The sequence below is a fragment of the Nomia melanderi genome, chromosome 2, assembly GCF_051020985.1.
Source record: "Nomia melanderi isolate GNS246 chromosome 2, iyNomMela1, whole genome shotgun sequence".
Lineage (NCBI taxonomy): Eukaryota > Metazoa > Arthropoda > Insecta > Hymenoptera > Halictidae > Nomia > Nomia melanderi.
In genome coordinates, this window is record NC_135000.1 from 31,430,673 (window position 1) to 31,453,055 (window position 22,383).

At 44.5% G+C, this 22,383-nt stretch overlaps 1 protein-coding gene across 15 annotated transcripts in view; it reads right to left on the minus strand.

The window, feature by feature from the left end:
- The window catches only part of Unc-115a (actin binding LIM protein Uncoordinated 115a), a 44,015-nt gene that overhangs the window by 3,698 nt on the left and 17,934 nt on the right, over nucleotides 1–22,383 (minus strand). For 2 of the 15 annotated variants that reach the window (XM_076364440.1, XM_031983422.2), the window contains exons 2-14: nucleotides 16,072–16,232; nucleotides 15,164–15,329; nucleotides 13,578–13,815; nucleotides 11,502–11,820; nucleotides 9,990–10,061; nucleotides 8,841–9,027; nucleotides 8,085–8,344; nucleotides 7,532–7,793; nucleotides 7,196–7,279; nucleotides 5,406–5,506; nucleotides 3,116–3,185; nucleotides 1,852–1,934; nucleotides 199–402 (exon numbers count right to left, since the gene is read on the minus strand). In XM_076364440.1, coding sequence (XP_076220555.1) covers nucleotides 199–402; nucleotides 1,852–1,934; nucleotides 3,116–3,185; nucleotides 5,406–5,506; nucleotides 7,196–7,279; nucleotides 7,532–7,793; nucleotides 8,085–8,344; nucleotides 8,841–9,027; nucleotides 9,990–10,061; nucleotides 11,502–11,820; nucleotides 13,578–13,815; nucleotides 15,164–15,329; nucleotides 16,072–16,232 — 2,207 coding nt within the window. Of the gene's footprint in view, nucleotides 1–198; nucleotides 403–1,851; nucleotides 1,935–3,115; nucleotides 3,186–3,503; nucleotides 3,602–5,401; nucleotides 5,507–7,195; nucleotides 7,280–7,531; nucleotides 7,794–8,084; nucleotides 8,345–8,840; nucleotides 9,028–9,989; nucleotides 10,062–11,501; nucleotides 11,821–13,577; nucleotides 13,816–15,163; nucleotides 15,330–16,071; nucleotides 16,233–22,383 lie in introns of those variants that run through there. The other 13 variants (XM_031983433.2, XM_031983425.2, XM_031983423.2 and 10 more) reach the window with 13 other exon arrangements.

Sequence of the window (22,383 nt, forward strand, 5' to 3'; positions counted from 1 at the left end):
GGTAACAAAGCGGCTCGAAGAAAAACTCGAGTAAATCAACATCTCTCTGGACCGGTTGCTAGTAGAAAAACCGGCGGTGTATGATTACGTTTGACAGCCGTGAATAATTTCTCATTGAAAACACAGTTTACGCGGCGAGTTGCGCGTAATTGCATAGATTAATTCCGCGGATATCAATTATCGGGTGCAATTACTCACCTCAAGGTTGCAACGATCCACGTCGGCGGGCAGCCTATAGTTAGTGATGACAAGTAAGTGATATGGATAGAGTTTCGGTGGTTCGGATGGCGCAGTACCCATGTCCGGCAACGATCTCCTCACATGATGGCCCCCGTGACTTCCGACCACCGAACCTAGGCCACCTGTATATGTGGTGGATGATGGGAGCATTCCACCATCATTCTGAAGCACGATTCACACATTAATTCCAATAATCGTTATACCATTCAACGGAAGTTAATAGCAGTGCACTTAATTAAATAAAGCGTCTCGCACGGGAAACAACATGTTCCGGAGTTTTTATCTCGATCGGCTAATTTCGAAAGGTCCCAAGTAATTAGCGTGTCGGCGAAAAGTTTTTTCTTTCTCGAAATAAGATTTCCAGGCTTGAAACCGAGTGATCTCGAATCGAGGAAACACGATCCCGCGCGAGACCCTTTCTCGTCACATCGCGACGGATCGCCGTCCGTCGGCAAGGCTGAACGTTGCAGCAAAAAAAGGGAAAAATAAAGGAAGAATCAGCGAATGTTCGTAAAACGACGCGTTTATGCAAAACAGTTCGCACCGTCGTCGTGGCCGGTGTGTAACGGTTCTAGACGACCGAGACAGAACTATAGCTAGACTGAAACGAGCGATGGGAACTGGCATCTTTAAAACGATTAATTGTCGAAACACCACGCAGTCAATGAACCGTACGTGCAGTGTTCTGTGAGAAACTTACATGATCGTACACTATTCGCCACGGATCGGTCGCTTTTCGATCGGACACGAGTGCGGGCCAGAGAATACGTACATAAGAAGCAACCACGCCACGACACGCGCAAACGTGCGCATCATGCAGAAGAAAATCGAGAAATTGTTCAGTTTAGACCATAGTTCCGTTCTTCTCTCCGTTCCGTTATAAATGCACAGAGGATGCAGTTGCGAATGCAGTTAATAAGAAGACCAGCACCGCGAACACGCGTCTCGCGTTTTCGGCGCAACAGTTTCAAAAACTCAGCAAGATCGATCAATTTCCCCGTGAAACTTTCAACGACGCATCCTATGCGGGAAACTCGCATCGTGTGTTAACGTTGCAGCGGAAAATTGCATCAATCGTGTTCTCTTTAAGCTCTACGGAAAACGTTGCAAATCATCGAAGCGCAAAACCATGTCGAATTCATCGATTTCCGATCAATCGTGTGTGTGTGTACTCGATAAAGTCAAATATGCGAGAAACTTTGCAAGGCAAAAAAACTAAAGGTAACGATAAAATGCAAATTAATCGATCGATTAAAAAAATAAAATCAAAAGAGAACCAAAAAATAGAGAAATAAATGAAAAATGTAATTGCAGCAAATGTACAGCAGGCATGCGCAAAACAATATACAACGGCTGTTATATATTATGTACAAAAGATATTTTACATTGCGGACAGCTGACGGACTAGAAACTATTTAATGAAATTATGTACAAATTTCTGTACTTCGTGAAAACGGCCCCGTGTGTGAGATACATTAGTTCTCGCGTCCGTGTGCTCGACTCGCGCGGACTCTTCGCCCGGTCTCTCATTACTTAATTATCTAAAACGCGACTGAAAAATGCGGTTAAAAATTCGGTAAATCAGATTATGCAAAATAACAAGCTACAAACCATGCTAATTCGCCGGGAGTAGTATGGGGCTGTGGTACATACCAGTGCCCGTCGATCCACATCCGTGATGCTGCCTGTCGATACTAAAATTCGGGAAGAAATGGGAAAGAAAAAAAAACCATGTCAAACCATGTTGCACAAACCATTTCGTTATGTTAAGTAACAATCTTTCGCTCGCCGATCGATCGTGCCCCTTTCGTCGCGAGGAATACAAATTTCCAAAATGTCTGTACAATCGACTGTTCAAGGGAAATATTCCATTTCGTTAAAGCTCGATATATTCAACGTTCAGCCATTCGAAATATTTACATTAAAACCGAATAGAATTTATAGCGCGATAATAGATTTTTGCCATACGTCGCATCGTTGAACGATTCTTTAAACGGTGAAACGACTGGAACGTCTCACGATCGATCCCGGCCATCAAAGGAGCACAATTGATCCGATTAAATCACTATAAAGCGAATGTCGGATGATCGTATTGTACAACATATGACCTGAGTCCACTAAAAAAGCTACATGATACGTGGCAGCTTTCAACGATCAAAACATATCCTCAAGGCACGTATCGCATGTAGTGACGTTCATCGCGCTACGGACAACCGTCACGAGCAGCTAGAAATCCATCCGGCACGGTTAATGATCATAACAGTCTGCGATTCTTATGCAATTCGCGATCTAAAATGGCACCGTACCTCGGATCCCGATGGCGGGACAACGATCGTACGATGGAACGATGACGATGTCTCGTGTTCAATGAGTGGTCGTGTGTGTGAATACGTGTGTACGTGTGTACGTGTGTACGTGTGTACGTTTGATTCAGCAAGGATGCATTTTAGTCAGGCATGCTCAGGTATTAAAGCCGAGATTGTGATCCAAGTAAATTGATCGGAAGACTCAGAGAAAAGAAATAAAAATAGAACAGAAGAATAAGAAGAAGAATAAGAATAAAAATAAGAAGAAGAAGAAGAAGAAGAAGAAGAAGAAGAAGAAGAAGAAGAAGAAGAAAAAGAGGAAGACAGTGAAAATTCTCGTGCTCGTGGCACACGGTTCGCCGATTCCCACGAGCACTCTACTTCGTAAGGAAAATAATAAATAATAAATAATAGATAATAAATAATAAAGAAGCATGTACAAAAAGAGGTCGGAAATACGATAGGTAACTGCGAGTAGAAGTAAGAAACGGTGGGCCAAGATAACGTGATCGATAATATCGGTCCTTTCCGTGTTTCTTTTCGTTCTGTTTTCGGTTTTGGTTACTCACTATCTGACTTGCCAGAGGAGAAATCAGTGCTGTGCGTCTTGTCTCCCATCCCACTGAACGAATAATCACCCTAGACGACAGAAAAGCGTACATTTTAGCGGTGAAAACGTGGAATGATCTTCGTTTACCGTGTGTTATATAAATATAGGTAGACATATATGCATATATATGTATATATCTATATACGTATACACATATATACACACACGTATACTATATATAACATATGAATATATTATATATAATATAGCAGATACATTAATAATGTAACAATAAGAATAAGAATAATAATGGTAAGAATAAAAGTCTCTAGAGCATTTTGAAAATATTCAGCAACAGGTGCAAGAGATTGGTTTCGTCGATTGTGACGCGATTGTGCAAGACTTACAGGGAGAGCAGATACAGAACCGCCGGTCGAGGAGAAGGTGTGACTTCGCGGTGCCAGACCGTACCCTGGCTTCGGGATGTGCCGAAGGGAGCTCACAACTGGTTTCAAATGGTCAATCGACAGTTATTACTCATTAGTTCCAACCGGACAAGTGGAATCGTTCATTCCCATACGAATGCCCAACGTTCGCCAACAAAACATTACGTTTCACTTTCTTTCTTTTCCTCTCGCTCTCTCGCTCTTTCTTTCTCTCTCTCTCTCTCTCTCTCTCTCTCTCTCTCACTCTATCTTTCTATCTCTCTATCTCTCTATCTGTCTTTTTTTCTTTTTTTTTTCTTTTTGGTAAATCAATCTTTGTACATGATGCGTGGAGTGGTTGGTTGGTTTCTATCGATTTCAGCTAGTATACTAGGTTCCGGGGGGCTGTTCTTACCCTACCTTCTGCGTCGTGAGACTACCATCACGGGCTTTACACTTTTTTTCAGGTTTACGATCCGTTCTTCTTAGTATTCTCTTGTCTGTATTTCTTCCATGGATTCGAATAGGTTTTTATTCAAGAGTGCATGGCAGAGTTCCGATTCGCGTCGAATCAAAGGTGGCTGACATTTCATTTGAATGTTTATAGATATCGAAGAATTATTCTTCTCTCGGATAAGATTAGCTATACGAAATTTCTCTTTATCTACTTTTTAGCCGAGGTGTTGCGTAACAAGAGAATACTGTTTCGCATAGACCGCCGTGTTTTCTCGGAAACGACACGACAATATTGTCCAGAATAATAAGGATCTAAAGGCTTGTAATTATTATGCTTTGTCCTTCGTGCTGTAGACAACGAACGTTGAAAGGCAGGATTTAGCGTTTACGAGGTTCCGGTCAACACGGCGAACGAATGCGATCGAACGAGAAAAGATCGATCGAAGAAAAACGAAAGAAAAAAAGATAAAACAAAGAGAAGTCATAGTACTGCGTGTTGGTAGGTCCTCCGAGATTCTACGTTTAACTGAACATCCCCGCGGCAAGAGGGTGGAACGTTCCTCAGAGTGCACAAGCAAATAGTCAAATCTCGTAAGAAATAGTGTGCAAAGATAACGGCGCGTGTACAAAAGAGAACGAAAAAGAATGCGAACAAAATATTCATATGTATACATAAATATGTATATACTGATATATCGAGATACGAATAAGCCAGCACCTGTGTGTGTAAGTAAATAGTAAGTAAAACGTATTTTTCTATAAGCTATAGATACAAATGAACGAAAGAAAAAAAAAAAATATATATATATAAATAAACAAAAAATAGAAACAAAATAGAAGCATGCCTCCCTTGAAGACAAGTCAACAAATTACTTTTGTCATCATACATTTCCCTCGGTTACACGACGGCTGCTCTTGAAAAGTCTTATTTTCTTCTATCGCGAGAGACGAGCTTCGAACAGTTCTCTCGCAGCTCGCCTCTCTCTTCGACTCTTGTCATCAATCAGTTTTACGAAATAGTCGAAATTGATCAAACTAATGATCAGTCGAGTGGCACAGGATATAACAGTGCTCTATCTCCTATTCTTGAGTTCTCGAGAAAAAGGTTTCCCGAAATATTCTTGGATCGATGAAATCTCAATACTCCAATAACATTGACGATATCGATTACTATTTCCGATTACCATGAATAATTGTAACATCGGTGTACAATGAAATCAAGATCATTTCGCGAAAGCTTCTCGAGAACTCCGAGATAAAAGTTGGACCGTTGTTATTCCAAGCCACACAGATAGATTAATCGGTTCGAATAAAATGAATTTGCTCCAATTATCTCGAATTGTCTCGAATTCTCTCAAATTATCTCGAATTCAATCAGTTTGACTTGAGATCAACGGTAGAGGTGAATTGGAAAGTTCTCGGACTCACCGAATGATAGTGCCTAGCGGCGTTTGGAAGAGTGAAGGCGCGTTGAGTACCAAGGGGTGGATAGTTTCTGGGAGCCGGGGAACGTGCCGATGACCTCCCAACTGCCGCCCACGCAAACACAACACAAACACAAAAACACAAATAGAGACACGATGATACAGGTAGCGGTGTCGGCTAAACTGATAGACCAGCGGTAATAAACTATATATCGATAAATGAATGGGCCAACGTTGGAAGATAGACACGCACGCATGCAGGCACGCGCGCGCGCGCGCGCTCGCACGCTCGCACGATACGCCGCCAATAGAGCCTAAGTACCTTAGAATGTCGGCGTCAACCCTACCGCGCAGCAACTTCCGGTAAAGCGAGACAAAAGTATGCAGTGCCGGTGGAACGTAATTGTCATGCAGATGATAGAATATGTACACGTACAGGGTGTAAAAAGAGGAGTTTCTCGTCATCCCGCAGATTGATTCGACTCATCGGATAGATCAACGATTGGTTTCCATAAATTCAAGGTCAAATGTTTCTGCTTAGTGTTTTGCTTAAGACGACGAGAAGCGGTAAATGTTCAAAATCTTTATTTATTCGTGTCTTTGATAGGAATTCAATTTAATTTCGAATTCCGAATGTTCGACTACGAGATTACACCCTGTAAAATCAAATCTACACCCCGGCAGCGTGTTCGTTTCATTATCTTCCAACATTGTAAATACGAGACATTCAAAGAAGTATGAGAGAATGATACTATTTCTTTTTTTCCAATCTGAGCGACGTGTGTTCGTGTATGATGAAACAGTTGCGAATGGTGAAATATCAGAGTTACCATGCGAGAGGAGCGTAGCAAGATGTAGTCTAGGGTAATCAACGAATGGATTGGTATACCACGGTTGGGACGGTTCAATGAAAAGAACTGGGAATTCGTATCGATTATGCTACTTCGGGGGATGATCTTATCGACGCACAAGGCAAATGTTCCTTCCGCGTTCCTTAAAATCCGAAATAAGCGAAACGCGTATTTCCATGATACAACGATTAGCCAGTTGACAAATAGCCTAAGCACGTAAAGATCCACGGTCTACTAATTTTGATTACGAAGCTCGTAAACCTTCGCTTTGTGAAATACCTTCTTTACAGACTCGATGAAAGGATCATTCACCTTGGTACAACTTATCTCCGCGAGAGAGCCACTCGCGCTCGAAGAGTAGCTCGAAGAGTAGCTCTCTCGCGGGGAGTGCAGTGTGCGGTCGTTGGGGAGATAATAGATGAAAGAATAGGCAAGCACATCGATGATAGATGCCGTCCACATGCATAAGCGGATAATACATCACCTGGTTAAGTTAATGGGCGACCGTGGTGTGCGGTATTCGGTGCAAACTTAAATCCGCTGCTCGAGTCACGCGCTTGTTATCGGTTCGTTAATCGAGCACGGACACCCATCCCCGACTCGCACGATTCTCGTAATCGCACGGGTCGAAACGGTTCCCGTTCCGCACGATACCGAAAACTCATATTCCCGTTTTACTTTGGGGTACGTGGAACGTTTTCTCCCTCTCTTTCTCTCTCCCGCTCCCCCAACCCCCGCTCTCTCGCCCTTTCTCTCTCTTTCTCTCTATCACGGTCGGAATCTCATCTAACGTCCGATGTTACTTTAAACGGTAGAGTGGTAATATGTTAGTGTCATGTGCGAACGTGTGGACATGTATGAGATGATTATCACTTAATGTTAATGAGACGATCATGATAATAATGACAACTAGACGTGATTGATCGTGACAGAGACAACTTACCGTTGTAACTGGGACCGCTGGATCTGTAACTGAGGCCATCGTCGTCTTCCCAGGGCCTGGCGTGATCTATATTTCTCGAAGGAGCTGCGGCAAACGGTTAACCACTCGTCAGGAATCGTTGCGAAATTATGCAGTGTAATTTATATTTAGAAAATTCTTTGCTTCTTTGAGACTCCTGTCAGCTATATTTCGAAGCAACCTATTGATTCTTCGGATCTGTTATTTCGTAATCTACAGCTAGAGTTTTCAGTTGTTTCTTTTTTACTATGACAGACAGTTTAGCAGGAAACACATCAGTTGAAAGGTTGCTGTACAATAAAATGATTTGGAACTTACATGCACCAACAGGGCTCTCGTATCGAAGTCTATGAGTCGGTTCTCTGGCTGCTGACGGCGTCCTCGACGCGTTTCTAGGATCTACATTGGCAGCTTTATGTCTTAAATTCTCCCGATCCTTCTCGCGATCTTGTAGGAACACCTTCGCTATGCCAGTGTCGATTTTGCTCAGCTCGTCCTGCTCCTTTCTCAATTTCTCGTCTGCCTCCTTTATATACGTCTTGTTATCGACTTCGTCTTCTTCGTCCGATGCAGGTACTCCCTACGCAGTAGACACAGTATCAAGAAACTATAACTCACTCATCTACCGTGAATTATGGTTTCTTCAAAAAACAAACAATTAACGTTCCAAACAATCATCCCCAAAAATATTTTTCAAAAGAAATTCCTCGACATTTCTGGTCGGCGAGGTAGCCCTATTAGCAAGATTGTGCTCCGAGTCTAAGCAGTGCAGTGTTCTCAATTTGTAGTGATCACGACAGGGTTAACAGCCATAATGGACAACGTTACATGTCCAGCCCATTGTTTCTAGAGATAGAGGACGGAAGCATACCTTGTATGTGTCCGACCATCGCCTGCGTCTCTCAGGATCTGTGTAAGGATAAGGAGGAGCAGGGAAATCGTCCCTTTCGATCGGCGGCTTGGCTCCGGGTGGTGGTTTCATGGCGTCTGGATAATGCGCCAGCTCTATTGGCTCATCATTATCTACTTGACTGGCCGGCGACTTCGGTCTGGGCTCGCTGAGAGCATCGACCAGAGCTCGCATTCCGGATCGGCTGCTACGTCCACCGCTGCTTCTTATCGAACGAGACGCTACAATAAGAAGACGATACAATTTAAACTTGCTTCATTTAGGTACCTATCCTGCACAGATTCTACCTGCCTGGGCAAGGCGGGTAAACGTAGAACATGGTAAAGTTTGGATCGGTGTAACTATCGGTGTACCATCATCGTCTATACGAGACGGTTACAATTTTCAACAATATTGGCTCCAAATACTGTTCTCCACGAGGGAGCTAGCCTTCGTTATCTCGGAGTAGCTCTTTCGCAGAGATTGTTCTAGGTTGCTTCATTTACAATCAAAATGTACAATAGTAATTATAGACTACTAGGTGATGGAGATTCGAATAAGACGATGGATTCGAGCTTCATTTCCCTTCACTCGGAAGCAAAATTTGGCATAAATTGTTACTCTCCGTACTGTGCAGAGCAGCCAGGTGGTATCGTTGATCGTATTAACGGTGATCCAGGGTGAAATCGTTGCACCGATCCAAACACGATGCCATTGAAACGGAGAAACACCACTTACAGCTGGGTCTGTGAAAGTGTGGGCTAGTCGGAGGTTTGTCGTACGGCTGTATCGGACGTCTCAAGTATCCTTGGCTGGGCGTCTCGGTCAAGTACGAGTACGTGTAAATCCTAGACACATCCTCGGATGCGCCGCGTCCGTACTCTCTCAACATCAGTCCAGGACTGCCGGTTCGCGCGGGGTAATACTGAGGCAATTAACGCATATTATCGCGGCTAAACTCGTGCTGGGTTCGCGGTGTGTTGTAAGCGTCTTGTCATACCGCTAACTTTAGCTTCGTACTGAGCAAAGGAAGATAAGAGAACTCAATGCGTCTCGCATTCTTTCGAGAAATTGCACCGTTACCACGGTATCAGCCGTGTCATAAATTTTACGCTATTCTAGACCCGCGGGTGCGGCCGGTGTTCCTTTGGAAAAGTCCTCCAGATCATTCTATTATCGTCGCCGACCGTTCGGAGTTTAGGGTTTCGATATCATTCGACAATCGCGAGAAATTAACTTTTCCCTACTGTTCAGGTAATTATATTAATACCGCATACCTGCATTTTTCGTTGATTTCTCGTTGATTTCTCTTTGATTTCCGTTATTCGTTTAAAGAGCTACCGTCTAATAAACGATCGTTGTTATTACTGTACTCTGCGAATTACATTATATCAGAGCTCCAATCTATTCGGGAGGGAAATCTTATCTCCGATGAGATTGAGAATAGATATGATTAAAGCATACGATTAAAAATTTTAGTTTGCTTTTGGATTAAACCGAGCGATACGATGTGTACGAGTTTCAAGAGAAAATTAACGAGAACGATATTCTTTTCTGAGATCGAATATTAATCGATCGAACATTGGGACACCGTGGCAAAGGAACACAGAACACACTCGTAAACTAGGAACAAGGTCTCCGCGAATCTCAATTAGCGCGAGTGTAGGTGAAACTGTATGCAAGTAGGACAGGAATCAGCCGATTGACCGCTTTACCAATTGATTCGTCCGAGTCTCCGTGCTCGGAACGCGATATTCGACAATAGCCAACACCCACGTAACGAGAGCGGGCGATTCGAGCCCAGAAGTATTCTCATCGATCCGTATCTTCAACGAATCTCGCGGTGTTTCTCGAAAGAATGTTTGTGCTAGGAGATACATGGCATACCTTGCGACTGAGGCTGCTGTAAGGGCTGCAGAGTGATCCGTTCAGGCTTGGCGTGCGTGACCGCAATGAAAACTATACACAATGACCGTGCGAAAAAAAATAAACAACGATTAAGAAAGCAATAATAAAAAAAAACAATAAAAGGTAATCAAGAATTAAAAGAAAATATAATTGAAGAATAGAAAAAGAATGAAATACGATAAGTTCTCAGTTCAAGTATGTATATATATATATGTATATGTACGCATAATATATAATATATAATATATACGATACCGAAAAAACCGTACATCGAAGCGTGCGGAGATAACAACGACACGTTTAAGGAGAATAATGATGCACAAAATCGAAAGCCAAAATATAATACCGTTCCAGTAGAAATGGAAAGTTAAGCTATACACAAAGCTGTTACGAGTAAACATGGTAAACATGGTGAACAGGTGGTTTCAGGTGGTTCTAGTTTCGTATTTGGTCTACTCTAATGTAACGTCTGGTATTCGAACAACTGGACACCGTCGCAAGAACGTCAAATCGAGCAAAAAACAAAAAGAACAAGATTCTTCACACGAACGGCTGGCTCCGTTTACAGTCCACAGAATAAGCACGATGCAAGCTGACGTTGTATGTTCATGTTCGCCGAACGAAATGCCCCATCCCGAACGGGCAGACGCGCGCAAACCGTGTTCGACAGCGCACGATGCAGCTGCACGAGAAAAAAATGCAGTTCGGCGGACGAGAGCGGCGTGCACATATTCACCTCCAACGATATCGAACGCAGCTATGTACACGATCGTCAAGACAGAGTGTTAATCGAGTTAACGACTGCACAGGCTGTTTTGTGATTGCTGGGAATCGTCAATGAAAAAATCAATTGGAAATACAGTCGAATGAAATGTAGTTGCTCGAGATTTGATTGTTGAGAAAATCTTTGTCTTCTACGTTCACTTATTTCCTTCGAGAACAATATTCTCCTCCAGGCGAAATAATTCTCTCTCCATTATACGAAAGGAAATCTCGAATGAACGAATTTCATTCTACGTTTTCGGCTGACTTTCGCATCTGCTCGCAGAGCAATTACAGAACGCTATGCGAATAAGAATAATGAAAATTAGTAAAAACCATGGCAACCGAATGAGAAACGCCCATGAATCGTGTAAGAACGCGATCGAACCGATGAAATGATCGAGGAACCGTCGTGAGTCTGTATCGAGAGACGACGACACGACGAGATGCAGCAGCGCAAACGAAGAACAAGGAGCAATTTACAAAATCAATGTCATCGGAACGAATGATGCAGTGAAATTTACAGTTGGCCAGTTCCGAATGAGATTCGAGTTTGGGAGGAACACAGCTTCGACGGGGGAGGATCGAGAACCAAGAAATTCGATCGCAGTCGTGTCCTGATCCGACTGCTTCTCTCAAAATGCTCGAAACAATGTTTGTCGGCGAAATGGTAAGTTTTCGAGCGCGTTTGATCGAGAACCGATCGAACAGTCTTCTCCGGAGCCTTACCTGCATCTCGGACGCGCTGCTGGAAATTCGCTCGGACTCCCGGTGCTGCGGAGTGTGAGCCTCTCCGTGGCCGTTTACGATACCGTTCGGACCACTGGGCCCCGGGCCGCAACGCGGGTGCCATATCGCGGCACCCTGCAAGTACATCTCCTCGCCGTCGCCGAAGGGATCGCCGCACTTGGTGCAGCGAGCGCAAGTCGGATGGAAGTGATGGTTGTCACCGGCCTGCAGCACCTTGCCGCTGATGTAGCGATTGCAGTACGCGCACTTCACGCCGAACTGCTTCTGGTAATCTTTCTCGCAGTAAGGCACCCCGTCTCTGCCGGAAACATTCGGTCATTCTTTTATTTCACGCTTCGCCTCTCTTCAATTGTTTCGTCGACGGACATTTCCCTAGTGTGCACGAGTTTTCAGATGATTTTAGACAATTCAAAGATATACAATTCATCCGAGGTATCAGGAACAGGTGAATTTTGATCGACAACGAATCTTGATGTATTCCATCTCACTTCTACCATAAGGCATCATCCGGTCGACCGAAAATATTTTTCTTTTATTACGGGTTTTATGAAATAATCTATGAAAATGGGAATTCGTATAAAGATCTTCGTGTAAAGGCCCGCAATCTAAATGAGAATCACCTTTAACCTTATTCAAGTTTTATCGTTCAGGATTTTTGAGAACGCTGCGCGGCGGTACGAATGCATAAATATACGCAGCCCACTAATTAAGTCGGTTAATCTTGGAGTGTGAATTTAACGAGGATAATATGCAAACCGGTAGAAAACTTGCGGAGGATTATTCGCTGCGAGTTTTACTGTCAAAAGTTTCTGTACCTCGTTCTTTACACCGAGATCTAGGCCACTGTCGTTTGGACTGATCCTGCTTTCAACGTTTTAATAGAACGTGATTATTTGATTATGAAACTAACGGACTCGACGAAATTACAATTTCCAGAAGTTTACTGTTAATCCGTTATGTTTTCGCAATCAAAGTTCTCCAAGTTAATCTTCGATTAAGGAAGTTTCGAAGTAAGAAGTTGTTTCTTCGTCAAGTTACTCCACAGCTCGATCAAAGTTTCAAGAGATCTGTCTACGTTCTTCGACATTCACTTCGAAACTCTCGAGTGGAATCTGCGTTTCTTCGGATTGTCTACGAACTTTATTGAAAATTAACTTCAATATTAATTATCGATTTAACCCATCGTTGTTCATTAGCACGAGGCGAAATAAAAAAGGTGTACCAACAAAAACAAATAAACTATAGCCTCTAAAAGCCTCAATTATGAAACAACATAAAAGACATAAAGAAAAAAGGAATTCCCTTTAAAAACAGACGATAATAACTTAATCTGCTCAACCCATAATTACCGATATTCAGTATAAAATACAAAAACAGAAGGGGGAAAAAAACAAACTTTTATCGTATCTCAAGAATCTTTCGCTATAAAACCTTAAACGAACGCAACGAATGCAGTCCCCGCTCGAGAGTGAACTTCCTGCGTGGCGTGATCGCGGGGCGGCCCTCGCTCCGCACGATCTAATGAAAATTTCACGCGACACGTGATCCCCCTGTGTCGCGGCTCCAAGATCGAACGAACGACCATGTCGGTCGGGAACAAAAGAAAACCAAAGAAACGAGAAAAAAGAGGCAGGCAAGGGTATATATATATATATATTTCTAGCGGCTTTTATCGGTCTTCCATAGCGTTCAGCAGAAACTATAAGTCAGAATAATTACAGCACAAACTCGATAAATGGGCTCGCCAGATTAGGTCCAGATTTAACAAACGATAATTCGACTTGGAGAGGGTTTATAAAAGTTTCGACCGATCGTAGAGTTTAGCCATCTCCCGAATTCGACTGGCGAAAGTAAAATAAAAATAAAATACCCAAGAATAAATGCAAAGCGAGTAATTCGAGTTATAGCGTCTTCGCGTTTGACTTGTAGAGGTATTTACGGGAAAATCGAGCAGAACGAAGAAACTTGACGAGCCATAGCAATTCGATTTAGCAAGGTTGTCAAAGGGTTGTCCAAGGTATCGATAAAACGAAACCACTAATTTTCCAGACTCACTTTCCCATGTACTCGCCGTGGAGCACGGTGTCGCAGCTGTGGCACTTGAAGCACCATACGTGCCATTGCCGATCGAGCGCGACCAAAGCCTGACCTTCCCGTAATTGGTTTCCGCAACCGGCGCATGCACCGGGGTCGGAGGGCCCGTCTCCGGCTCCTCTGGTCGTCGCGTTATTGCCGACCGGCGTCGAGGCCTCTCGAACCGGGATACCGACGCATCGATGGCATAGAGCTTGACCTGTAGACAATGCTCGGTTAGTTCAGATTGGACAGATCCGGTCGACGATCCGGCCGGTGACGCACCGCGGCAACGCCACGCCGAGCTATTGTCTTTTTATCCCGAGCTGTATCTTCGCGGCTGATTCATCGTTTGTACGCGCGCCACTCGCGACCATTCGACGATTGTTTACTCCCGGTCCCGATTTGCGCGTCTCTTTATATAAATAGCTGCGCAGCTCGCGTTTGCCGATCTACGATCCTGCCGCGTTTCTCGGGGAAGATACGGACCGCTTTGTTCAACCGACTCAGCTTACGATGACCGAGAACTAGAAGAGACTCGCCGGAACCGTCACCGATTCTTTATGGGAAACATGTTTATTTCTGGAATAATGGTTTATTAGAAATTGAACATGTTCATTTTAATTGGAGCATTGGAGGATTCTTCTTTTGTAGATGTTGATTTGTGAGAGTTGACGGGATTTTTATCGGTGAAATGACGGGATGGCTAAAGGCAGTTTTCCTTTGTTCGGATCACTGTTGCAAAACGACCTAGGGAAACCCATGAAAATTTCCACAAAAGATATGCAGACGGTTTATGCTGCGAATGGCAGGGACGTGGGCAAAGTCCACATTTCCCCTTCCATAATCAGCTGATATTAGGAATCAAAGGCACGAGGGAAACAGCGGCGGCAGCTATATCGTTTCTGGAGCTGGATCTCTAAAAATACGCGGGTCCTCTCGCGGGACGATCGATAAAGCGGCCGAGGTTGCACGGAGATGCGCATAAACATTTGCCCGCGGAACAATGTAACGGATAGGATGGAATAGGATCGGATCGGATCGAAGGGGGTTTAACTCCGCGATGGGGTCATTACGATATCTCTCGCCTGCGTAGATATATTTTCAAGCGTTAACCGTGTAATCGGTACAAGGCCACCCGTGCACGGCCTCGTTAATCCGGTACGATACACCTAAGTGGTAATTTGCTTTAACAGGTTCGCCGGTACGCCAATTCCGCGGGTCCCATCAAAAGACGATGAAAGAAACCGTTTGTTGCGCGTCAAATCACGGCCCGCGGCCACTTACTTCTCTAATCCAGGAGCGTCCAACCTTTTCGCCACTGTAGAGTCACGTTGATTAAAAGAAGTCACCTCTTTCCGACGGCGACAAGCCTGAGGCCGATATTTCGGGACGCGTGAGGTACAGACTATGAAATGCGTTTATCACTGATTGCTTGTAGAATACTTCAACTAGATTTTTTCAATCTTTTCCGGTAGATCAAAATTGTAAAAATGTGAGAAACGGAAATCTTCGTTGGCGGAAGGGTCGAATGCTTAAAATTTGAAAGATCGATCTGCACAGCTTGCCTTGAACGAGAGACACCTTGGTCCCTTGACCCAGCAGAGGTTGCCTGCATCTCTGACAGTGGAAACAGTTCGGATGGAACGCGTGTTTCTCGCCGGCGGTGACCACGTCGCCCTCCACGTACTCGCCGCAGCCCGCGCACTTGGTGCCCCAGCGTTCCCTGTAGTCCTGCAAAAATCACGAACGCGTATATCGCACGATCGTTCCGACCGATTCTCCAGACACAACATATCCCCGAGCCCGTATCGTAAACAGCCGCGCGATATCGGCCGTTTCAACCGCGCTCGCAGGCTCGTTTGTCATCGTACCAGCTCGCCAACCGAGTTTATTTGCGCTCGATGACGAATGTCTTTCTTTTTCGTTCCTTCTCTCTCGACAGAGGAATCTTTCGTGAAATATTTCGTCCTTGGTCGAGCGGGAATAAAACCGTTGAGCGAGAGATCCGTGGATCGAGATTAAACTTTGTCTGGAAAATGTCAAAGGCAGACCTCGAAATCTCGAGGAGAACGTTCGATGATTGCAATAGAAACCTGAAAGAATACGGCTCGAGTGTCTTTTTAATATTTCATGTACTCCAGAGTTGTCGGTGGCTGGATCTTCGTTCGTAAGTTTCAAGAGAGGTTCGAAGTGATTAGGCGAACAGAGGGAATTTACCAATCGAGACGCAGCCGTTGGAGTTTCAAGCGACGCGATTATTTTCTTTTGATTCGTTTAATAGGCTATACTTGAGCTAGTAAAACGAGATAAGAAACAGGTAAAAACGAGGGGTGGAACAGCGAAACGTGACTATACTCGCCGCGAGTGCATTACGCGCGCTCCAGATAATGGCCGTTCCCCGAGCCGTGTTCTACAAGCCACTCTTTTTTTTCCTATCGAGACACGGTGGTTTTTTATTTATACGTTTCAGTACCTTGGTGCAGTAGTAAGAGCCCTCACGCGCGAAAAAGCCGCCCTGCGCTAAGCTCGCGTTGCATTGAGCACACTTGAAACACCCTATGTGGAAATACTTGTCCTGCACTCGTAGCACCTCCCCGCTGCACTTCTTCTTGCAAGACTGGCAGAACGTTTTACCTGAAACAGAAAGTAATTGCATTTTCGTCAATGTCCGCGTAATCGAATCGACAAATCCGTTTGTCGTCGAATTAACTCCATTTTTCAAATGTCTCCTAACGTTCGTTCCGAAACACTTAATCGTGTATGCTGTTTCCAGTTGGTCTAGATATAGATCTCCCACAGCAATTTTCCTAATACCGACTCCGTTGACCTATGAACTCAATTTTTCCCCGTTGCCCAGCTCTACTTCAGTGTTCCCAGTTGCGTTAGATTTACGTTCCAGTTCGCGAACGAGTAACCCATCACTCTGACTGAATAACAGGCCGTTTTCAATCAATCAATGCCTCGTAACACGTAATTTAATCGAGAGTATGAAAAGCCCACAAGGTTAATGGGCCTCGTTCTCTGCAACCGCGTTTGTTGACCCCTTTCCTAGCGATTTTTCTCACGACTGCATTCAGCGTAGTTCTATTGTTAGTATCCGACTATAAAATATTTCGAAAAGATATAACTAAGCAACAGGTAACCTGATTTTAGGAACAATAATTTTACTCTCGCCGACGATCGCAACCAAACACGTATAAATGAACTGAAACTAATAAAATTCTTCTTAACGTTCTTAACCCTTTAAGAATGTTCCGTTAGAAAAGATTTCTTCCAAATATGTCAGTCCGCAAAAAATTCCTGAAACCCGAATGAAAAACGATTGTTCCGATCGCAGTGTTTCAGCGTTCTTTTCGCCAGGAGAAAGGAAGGAACACCGCGAAGCCGATCTTTTATCTGCGATCGAAGCCGGACTCTTTCACCCGACGAAGGTAAAAGTTTCGCGGCAGAACGGGTGGCTCTCTCCGCTTAGAAAGGACTTCCTCGGTCCCTTCGCGGAGGACTTCTGGAATTGTTTCAGCAAAACACACCGGCCCCGCTAATTAATAGCAAACAGACCGAGGCAATCGCCGCGTTTTTTCCGCCGCGCGGCCGGTTTCCAGGAAACGATAACATTCTCGACCGATCGACATTTTCCGCCGGCGAAAAAAAGCAGTCGATCTTTATCGTTCCCGATTCGACGGTGACTCGACTGCGCGCGTTTCGATCGCGAAGGAACGAATCGCCGAATAAAACTCGAGCAAACCAACCGCGAAAACGGCGAAAACGGCGGAAACCGATGCGAGTTCTCGGCATTCCGCACGAAATTTTACGAGAAGCCTAGAATTGCAGTCGTCCGCGTCGATTTCTCTCGCGCCTTTCTACTGGCCCGCCTCTGGGGAACAATTATCGCGGTACAACTGCGTTTTCATGGAAAAATGAAAACGTTGATGCAGAATAAACATCGCAATTTTCCCAATTAACGCGATCGAAGTCGATTTATTACACGACTTCTTATATTAAAACGAAAAAATGATATATTCGTTGCAACATTAAATTTATCGTGAAAGTTGGATGTTCGTAATTGATCATCAATTAAAATCCTTTCACCGGTGTACAATGTTCAAAGTTATTTCATTCGAGAAGCGTATTTATCCATATAGCGGAAACCAAGCCCAACTCTCCAGCCCAGTCTATTCGCAAAAGGCTGGGAAAATCTGAGACACCAAGAATTGGGAAAAATCCGATCGCGGCGGGTCAAGAAAGAACACCGCCCAATCCCGACATTCGCGCTCCCATTGATTCGATCGACGCCCGATCGTTCCGATCGGCATTCGGCTCACGCGCCGCCGGGTTATGGCGCGTTACACGCGTAATCCGGTCGTCGTGGAACTTCTAAAGCGTGACTCAAAAGACCTGCTTAGCGTGCTGCTCGGGGACGCGCGTATAAAGACGCGCGCACACAGCGAGAGAAGAAAAAATGTCAGGGAGACGAAGGAAAAAGGTGGTTCGAGCACTTGTCGGAGTGCACTTCGCGCGGGCCAGGTCTCTCGGCCCGCGTATCGAATCCGGGTGAAGGTCTTCTCTTTCAGCCGCGCTGGAAGAAGCGGTCGAACCAGCCTGTCTCGTCGATTCTCGAGACGCGGACGCGTCGCCGGGGTCGAGGGAAAAAAATCCGCGGATAACTTATTGCCTCAGCTGTCGGCGTCGTTTCGTACCGCGGGAAAAACAAAGGGCAAAAAGCCCCGGAGGCAAAGGTGAGAGGGGAGGAGAGGCTCGAGGGACACGCGGGCGAGGGACGATTCGGTCGTCAACGATGAAATCGTTGCCGCGATTAAATTGTTCCCGATGTTTTTTACCGTAATTCTCGGGCCGGTCGCTTTCCAGCGTAATTTAATGGACGTTTCGGCCGGGGCACCGGGGGCTTTTCAATTACCGGCGCTCCCGCAAAAACTCGATCCGGTTTTCGCGTTAATTGGACGATCTCCGGCGGCGAACGGTCGCGAATTATCGGATCGACGTCGCGATCCGCGCGGCGGGAAGTCGCTCGCGTGGGCGGTCGCTGGGAGTCGAAGGGGATCGATCACCGAGGTTTCAACAGTGAGACGAGGTGTTGCGAAGATGAGCACTGCCTCTTGGGCCTTGAAACCTGTCGCTGCGAGCTTCGACGATAGCTTTACGGACATTTGTTGTACACTTTATATCACTGTTTCTAACTGTTCCCGATTGTTTGTTGTTATACCGACACTGCATTCGAGCGTCGAAGGGTTCCAAATTTCAATGTTAAGCCTCCAAGTTTTGAGGACGCAGCTGTTGAGCTTGAACTTTGGAGCATCGAGGAGTCGAGCTTTAGAAAACTCCGAGCGTTCGAGACTCGAGCTTTTTACAAGAATAGACAATAGACGTAATCGCACGCATTTTATAATATTGCTTTGTTAGACAGATCATAGGTCGGTCTTGGATAGACGAGGAGGCAAGGGGCTGTGGATTGTTGGTAGGATCGTAAATCGGGACGAGGCGACACCGACAGCCTTTGCAACACGTGTAACAGCTGCGACTGCGGACAGTCGACACACGTTCGGTTACGCAAACGCAATTATATTCAACACTCTGGCGATCGTTGACTCGTGACTATATTTGTCGTGTTGTAGATAGAATAGCTGGGTTATGCTTGATTTCTTTCGGTTCCCCGGTGTTGATGGCTGTCGTTACAACGTTTTTGCCAGAGTATATTCTTTTCTAGCTATTTCGCAACCAGTTGTTCCTGTAGCTTTTAGCTTAGAAATAAGAGAAACCGATTCGCATCAGCATTCTGAAAACCTAGGGGAAAAAACCTATTTTTCCTTCTACGAATCCTCGGGCGTAAAACTTCATCGACAACGTCGTTGCTCCAACGAAAGCCTGATCAGCATTATTCCCAGAAAAGCATACTCAATTCCAGACACAGATCAAGTATGTCCAGTCTTCTCAGCGCTAACGTTTTAATAAATTCCGGTTGGTAAACACTGACGTAGCAACAAGTTTTTTCTCGTAAAGACCGGGTCAGAAGATAATAGATGTAACATTACAAGATGTTAATGCGTTCGGGCTACGTAATCATCGGCTGTTTTTTGTAACGGTGCTCTTTTTGCCGTCGAATTCTCAGTAGGCAACGCCGGCAAGCCGGGAATGGCTGGGAACGTTTGTCTTTCTCCTATTCCGCGCCAAGTGTTAAAGGAAACGGCGAGTGACCGTCAACGCTACTTGTCCAAGCGACTCGCTGACTCACGCCACGAACTTTTTCTCGGCCGTTCTCAGCTTCCCCGCGGTGAAACGGGCATTCCTCGCACGCCGCGAGGAAGAATGCGATTTTTCCTAACCGGTGCACTCGAACAATCGACTCGCGATTAAGCGGTAATCACCGTAACGACGAACTGTTGAAATCTTGTACAGGAACTCGTAAATCGAAATGAGCCGCGCTGTGATCGACGGACTGCGGAAGTTGACGGTTTTTTTTTAGAAAACTGTAGCGTGCAGTGAAATGGAAATTTAACGCTACAACTACCGGGTACCTAATCTGATAAATAATTACCTATTCATCGAATTAATGAACGTACAGTGCTTTAAGTTTCCACTTAATTACACTGTACAAGTGAAATTAGAAATTTCAAATATATTTTCGAGTATTTAACACTCTAATATCAATAATCCCGGAATAAAATTTCACACTGTGAACATACTGCTAATAAAGCATTTTCAAGCTTAATTACATTTAACGCTTGGAGATTACCATCCGTATATATCAATAAGTTTATTGTGCAAAATTCCATATCAGCGTCTAGCACCGACCGTACCGCGAACCGGCTAAATGACCGGTTTTCAAATTTCATTAAACGTTCCGCGTTTCCTTCCGTTCATTTTACTTTATATCGATTCTTATATCGCCGGATTAATCAGTTTTTCAATGTCCGTCTTTCCCTGTGTTGCAGTTTCCACTAAGAAAAATTGATCGCCCAACTTGATTACTTTTCCTTTGTAACCGGTTATTTGACGCTAGCGTTAAAGACAAGCGTACTAAACAGTCTCATCGCACACGACGCTCTCGACAAACCATACAAATTTCTCTCCGATCCGAATTTCTCCGAATCAGCCGCGTAACAAACGTACGTTTAAGATTACTTTCGCGGCCCGATTGCCCAACGGACCTCGACCGACCAACGAAAAACATCGTGGCGATCAATCTCGCCGCCGTTGCTCACAATCAATTAGCAACAACTCTTCGACGCGCCGTATAATTTCGAAAACGGTACCCGACGAAGACGCACCGGTGAAATATCAAGTACCGTCAATCGTTAACGCTCGAATTACCGAGCAGTCGTACTGACCTTTTCAAGCTTTTCTATAGACACGGCAAGAGTGCGTGTTGCTAAATCAATTGCTTCAGCAGTTTATCGCAGAAAAGTTTATTATCTGAAAGAAGAAATCCGAAATGTATGGTTTCGACTCGCCTGGTGGTTTTCGTGTTAAAAGTCAATGATTCAGTCACGAGTCGACGGGGTACCGGCTGATAAGCGCGTCTGTTTCATTAAGTTATCTGTTGTTTTGAACATGAAGCCTCTTTTCCGCTTTCTCTCTCTCTCTCTTTCTTTGTTCCTCTCTTGGTCTCTCTGCTCGCAGTCTATAAATTACTCGAGCCAGTCTGGCTCTCACAATAGTGTTAGCAAGAAAAGGGGATGTCCGGTTTCTACTGGGAGAGACAGGCTCATTATTGGAAAGAAGAGAACGCGGGTGGAAGCGAACGGTTATCTTCCTGGCGAGGGCCGATCGATTCGCCGTTACGCAAACAACAAAAACAATCATCGTTCCCGTTTATGTTCCTGCCAACTGGTCGGAGGGAAACACGATTAGTCAATTCCAAATCTAGCTTGATGAGAATTCAATTTCGACTGATATGGAATTCTTACGAAGATTGTAACGGTTAACTTTGTTCGGCTTTTTCGCACATTCGTTATCGCATTTCAGCGAAACCAAACATTTATTGTACAAGAGAAAGAATCGTTGGTACTTCTTTTTAGCTAGACTACGCAACCACAGAATAAATGAAGTTCGGCGAATAATAGATACGATTCTTCTGTTGACAACGGATCTAGGGTTGATCCAATTTCCCGTGAACGATGAGTAATTAGATCTGTTTCGGGCCGACGAAAAACACCGTGTCCTCCGACACTCGGAGCGATGTCATCACCCAGGACGAAAATATTGTCGGTGACTCAAAAATGGCGGCGGGAAAGTCAGCGGATTATTTGAATCTTTCTTAGAACTGCGCGAGCTACAAGTATATCGCTGAAGGGATTACCTTCGCAATAAAAAGTAGAAACATTTAAGGAAATTGTACGCATAAGAAGCTAATTAAGTGTTCCAAGACCGAAGATCGAGAATATTTGAAAGGTGGAGTTCATGGCTGACCTGTGAAAGACTCATGATAATCATTGATAATTTTATTCCGAGCGTTGCATTGATCTTAAGGAGTTTCTAATCTCTTAGGGCTGCAATTGTGCCGATTAGAAGAAATTCGAGACGATGATTGCGGGTATTAAGCTAATTAATAGAATGAACAATTATATTTTCATCCTTACGATTGGTGTGTAATCGGATTACATTTAACCCGACTCTATTCTTCTTATTGTAGTTTCAATTACCATCTGTAATATTTATTACCACAATTATTACAGTTCAACGAGCCGCGCGGAAGGATGAAAATCTTTCGCAGGGTTTACGGTGTATCGTTCGTTGGTGTGCTTGAAATTGAACCACTATTGGATCACCT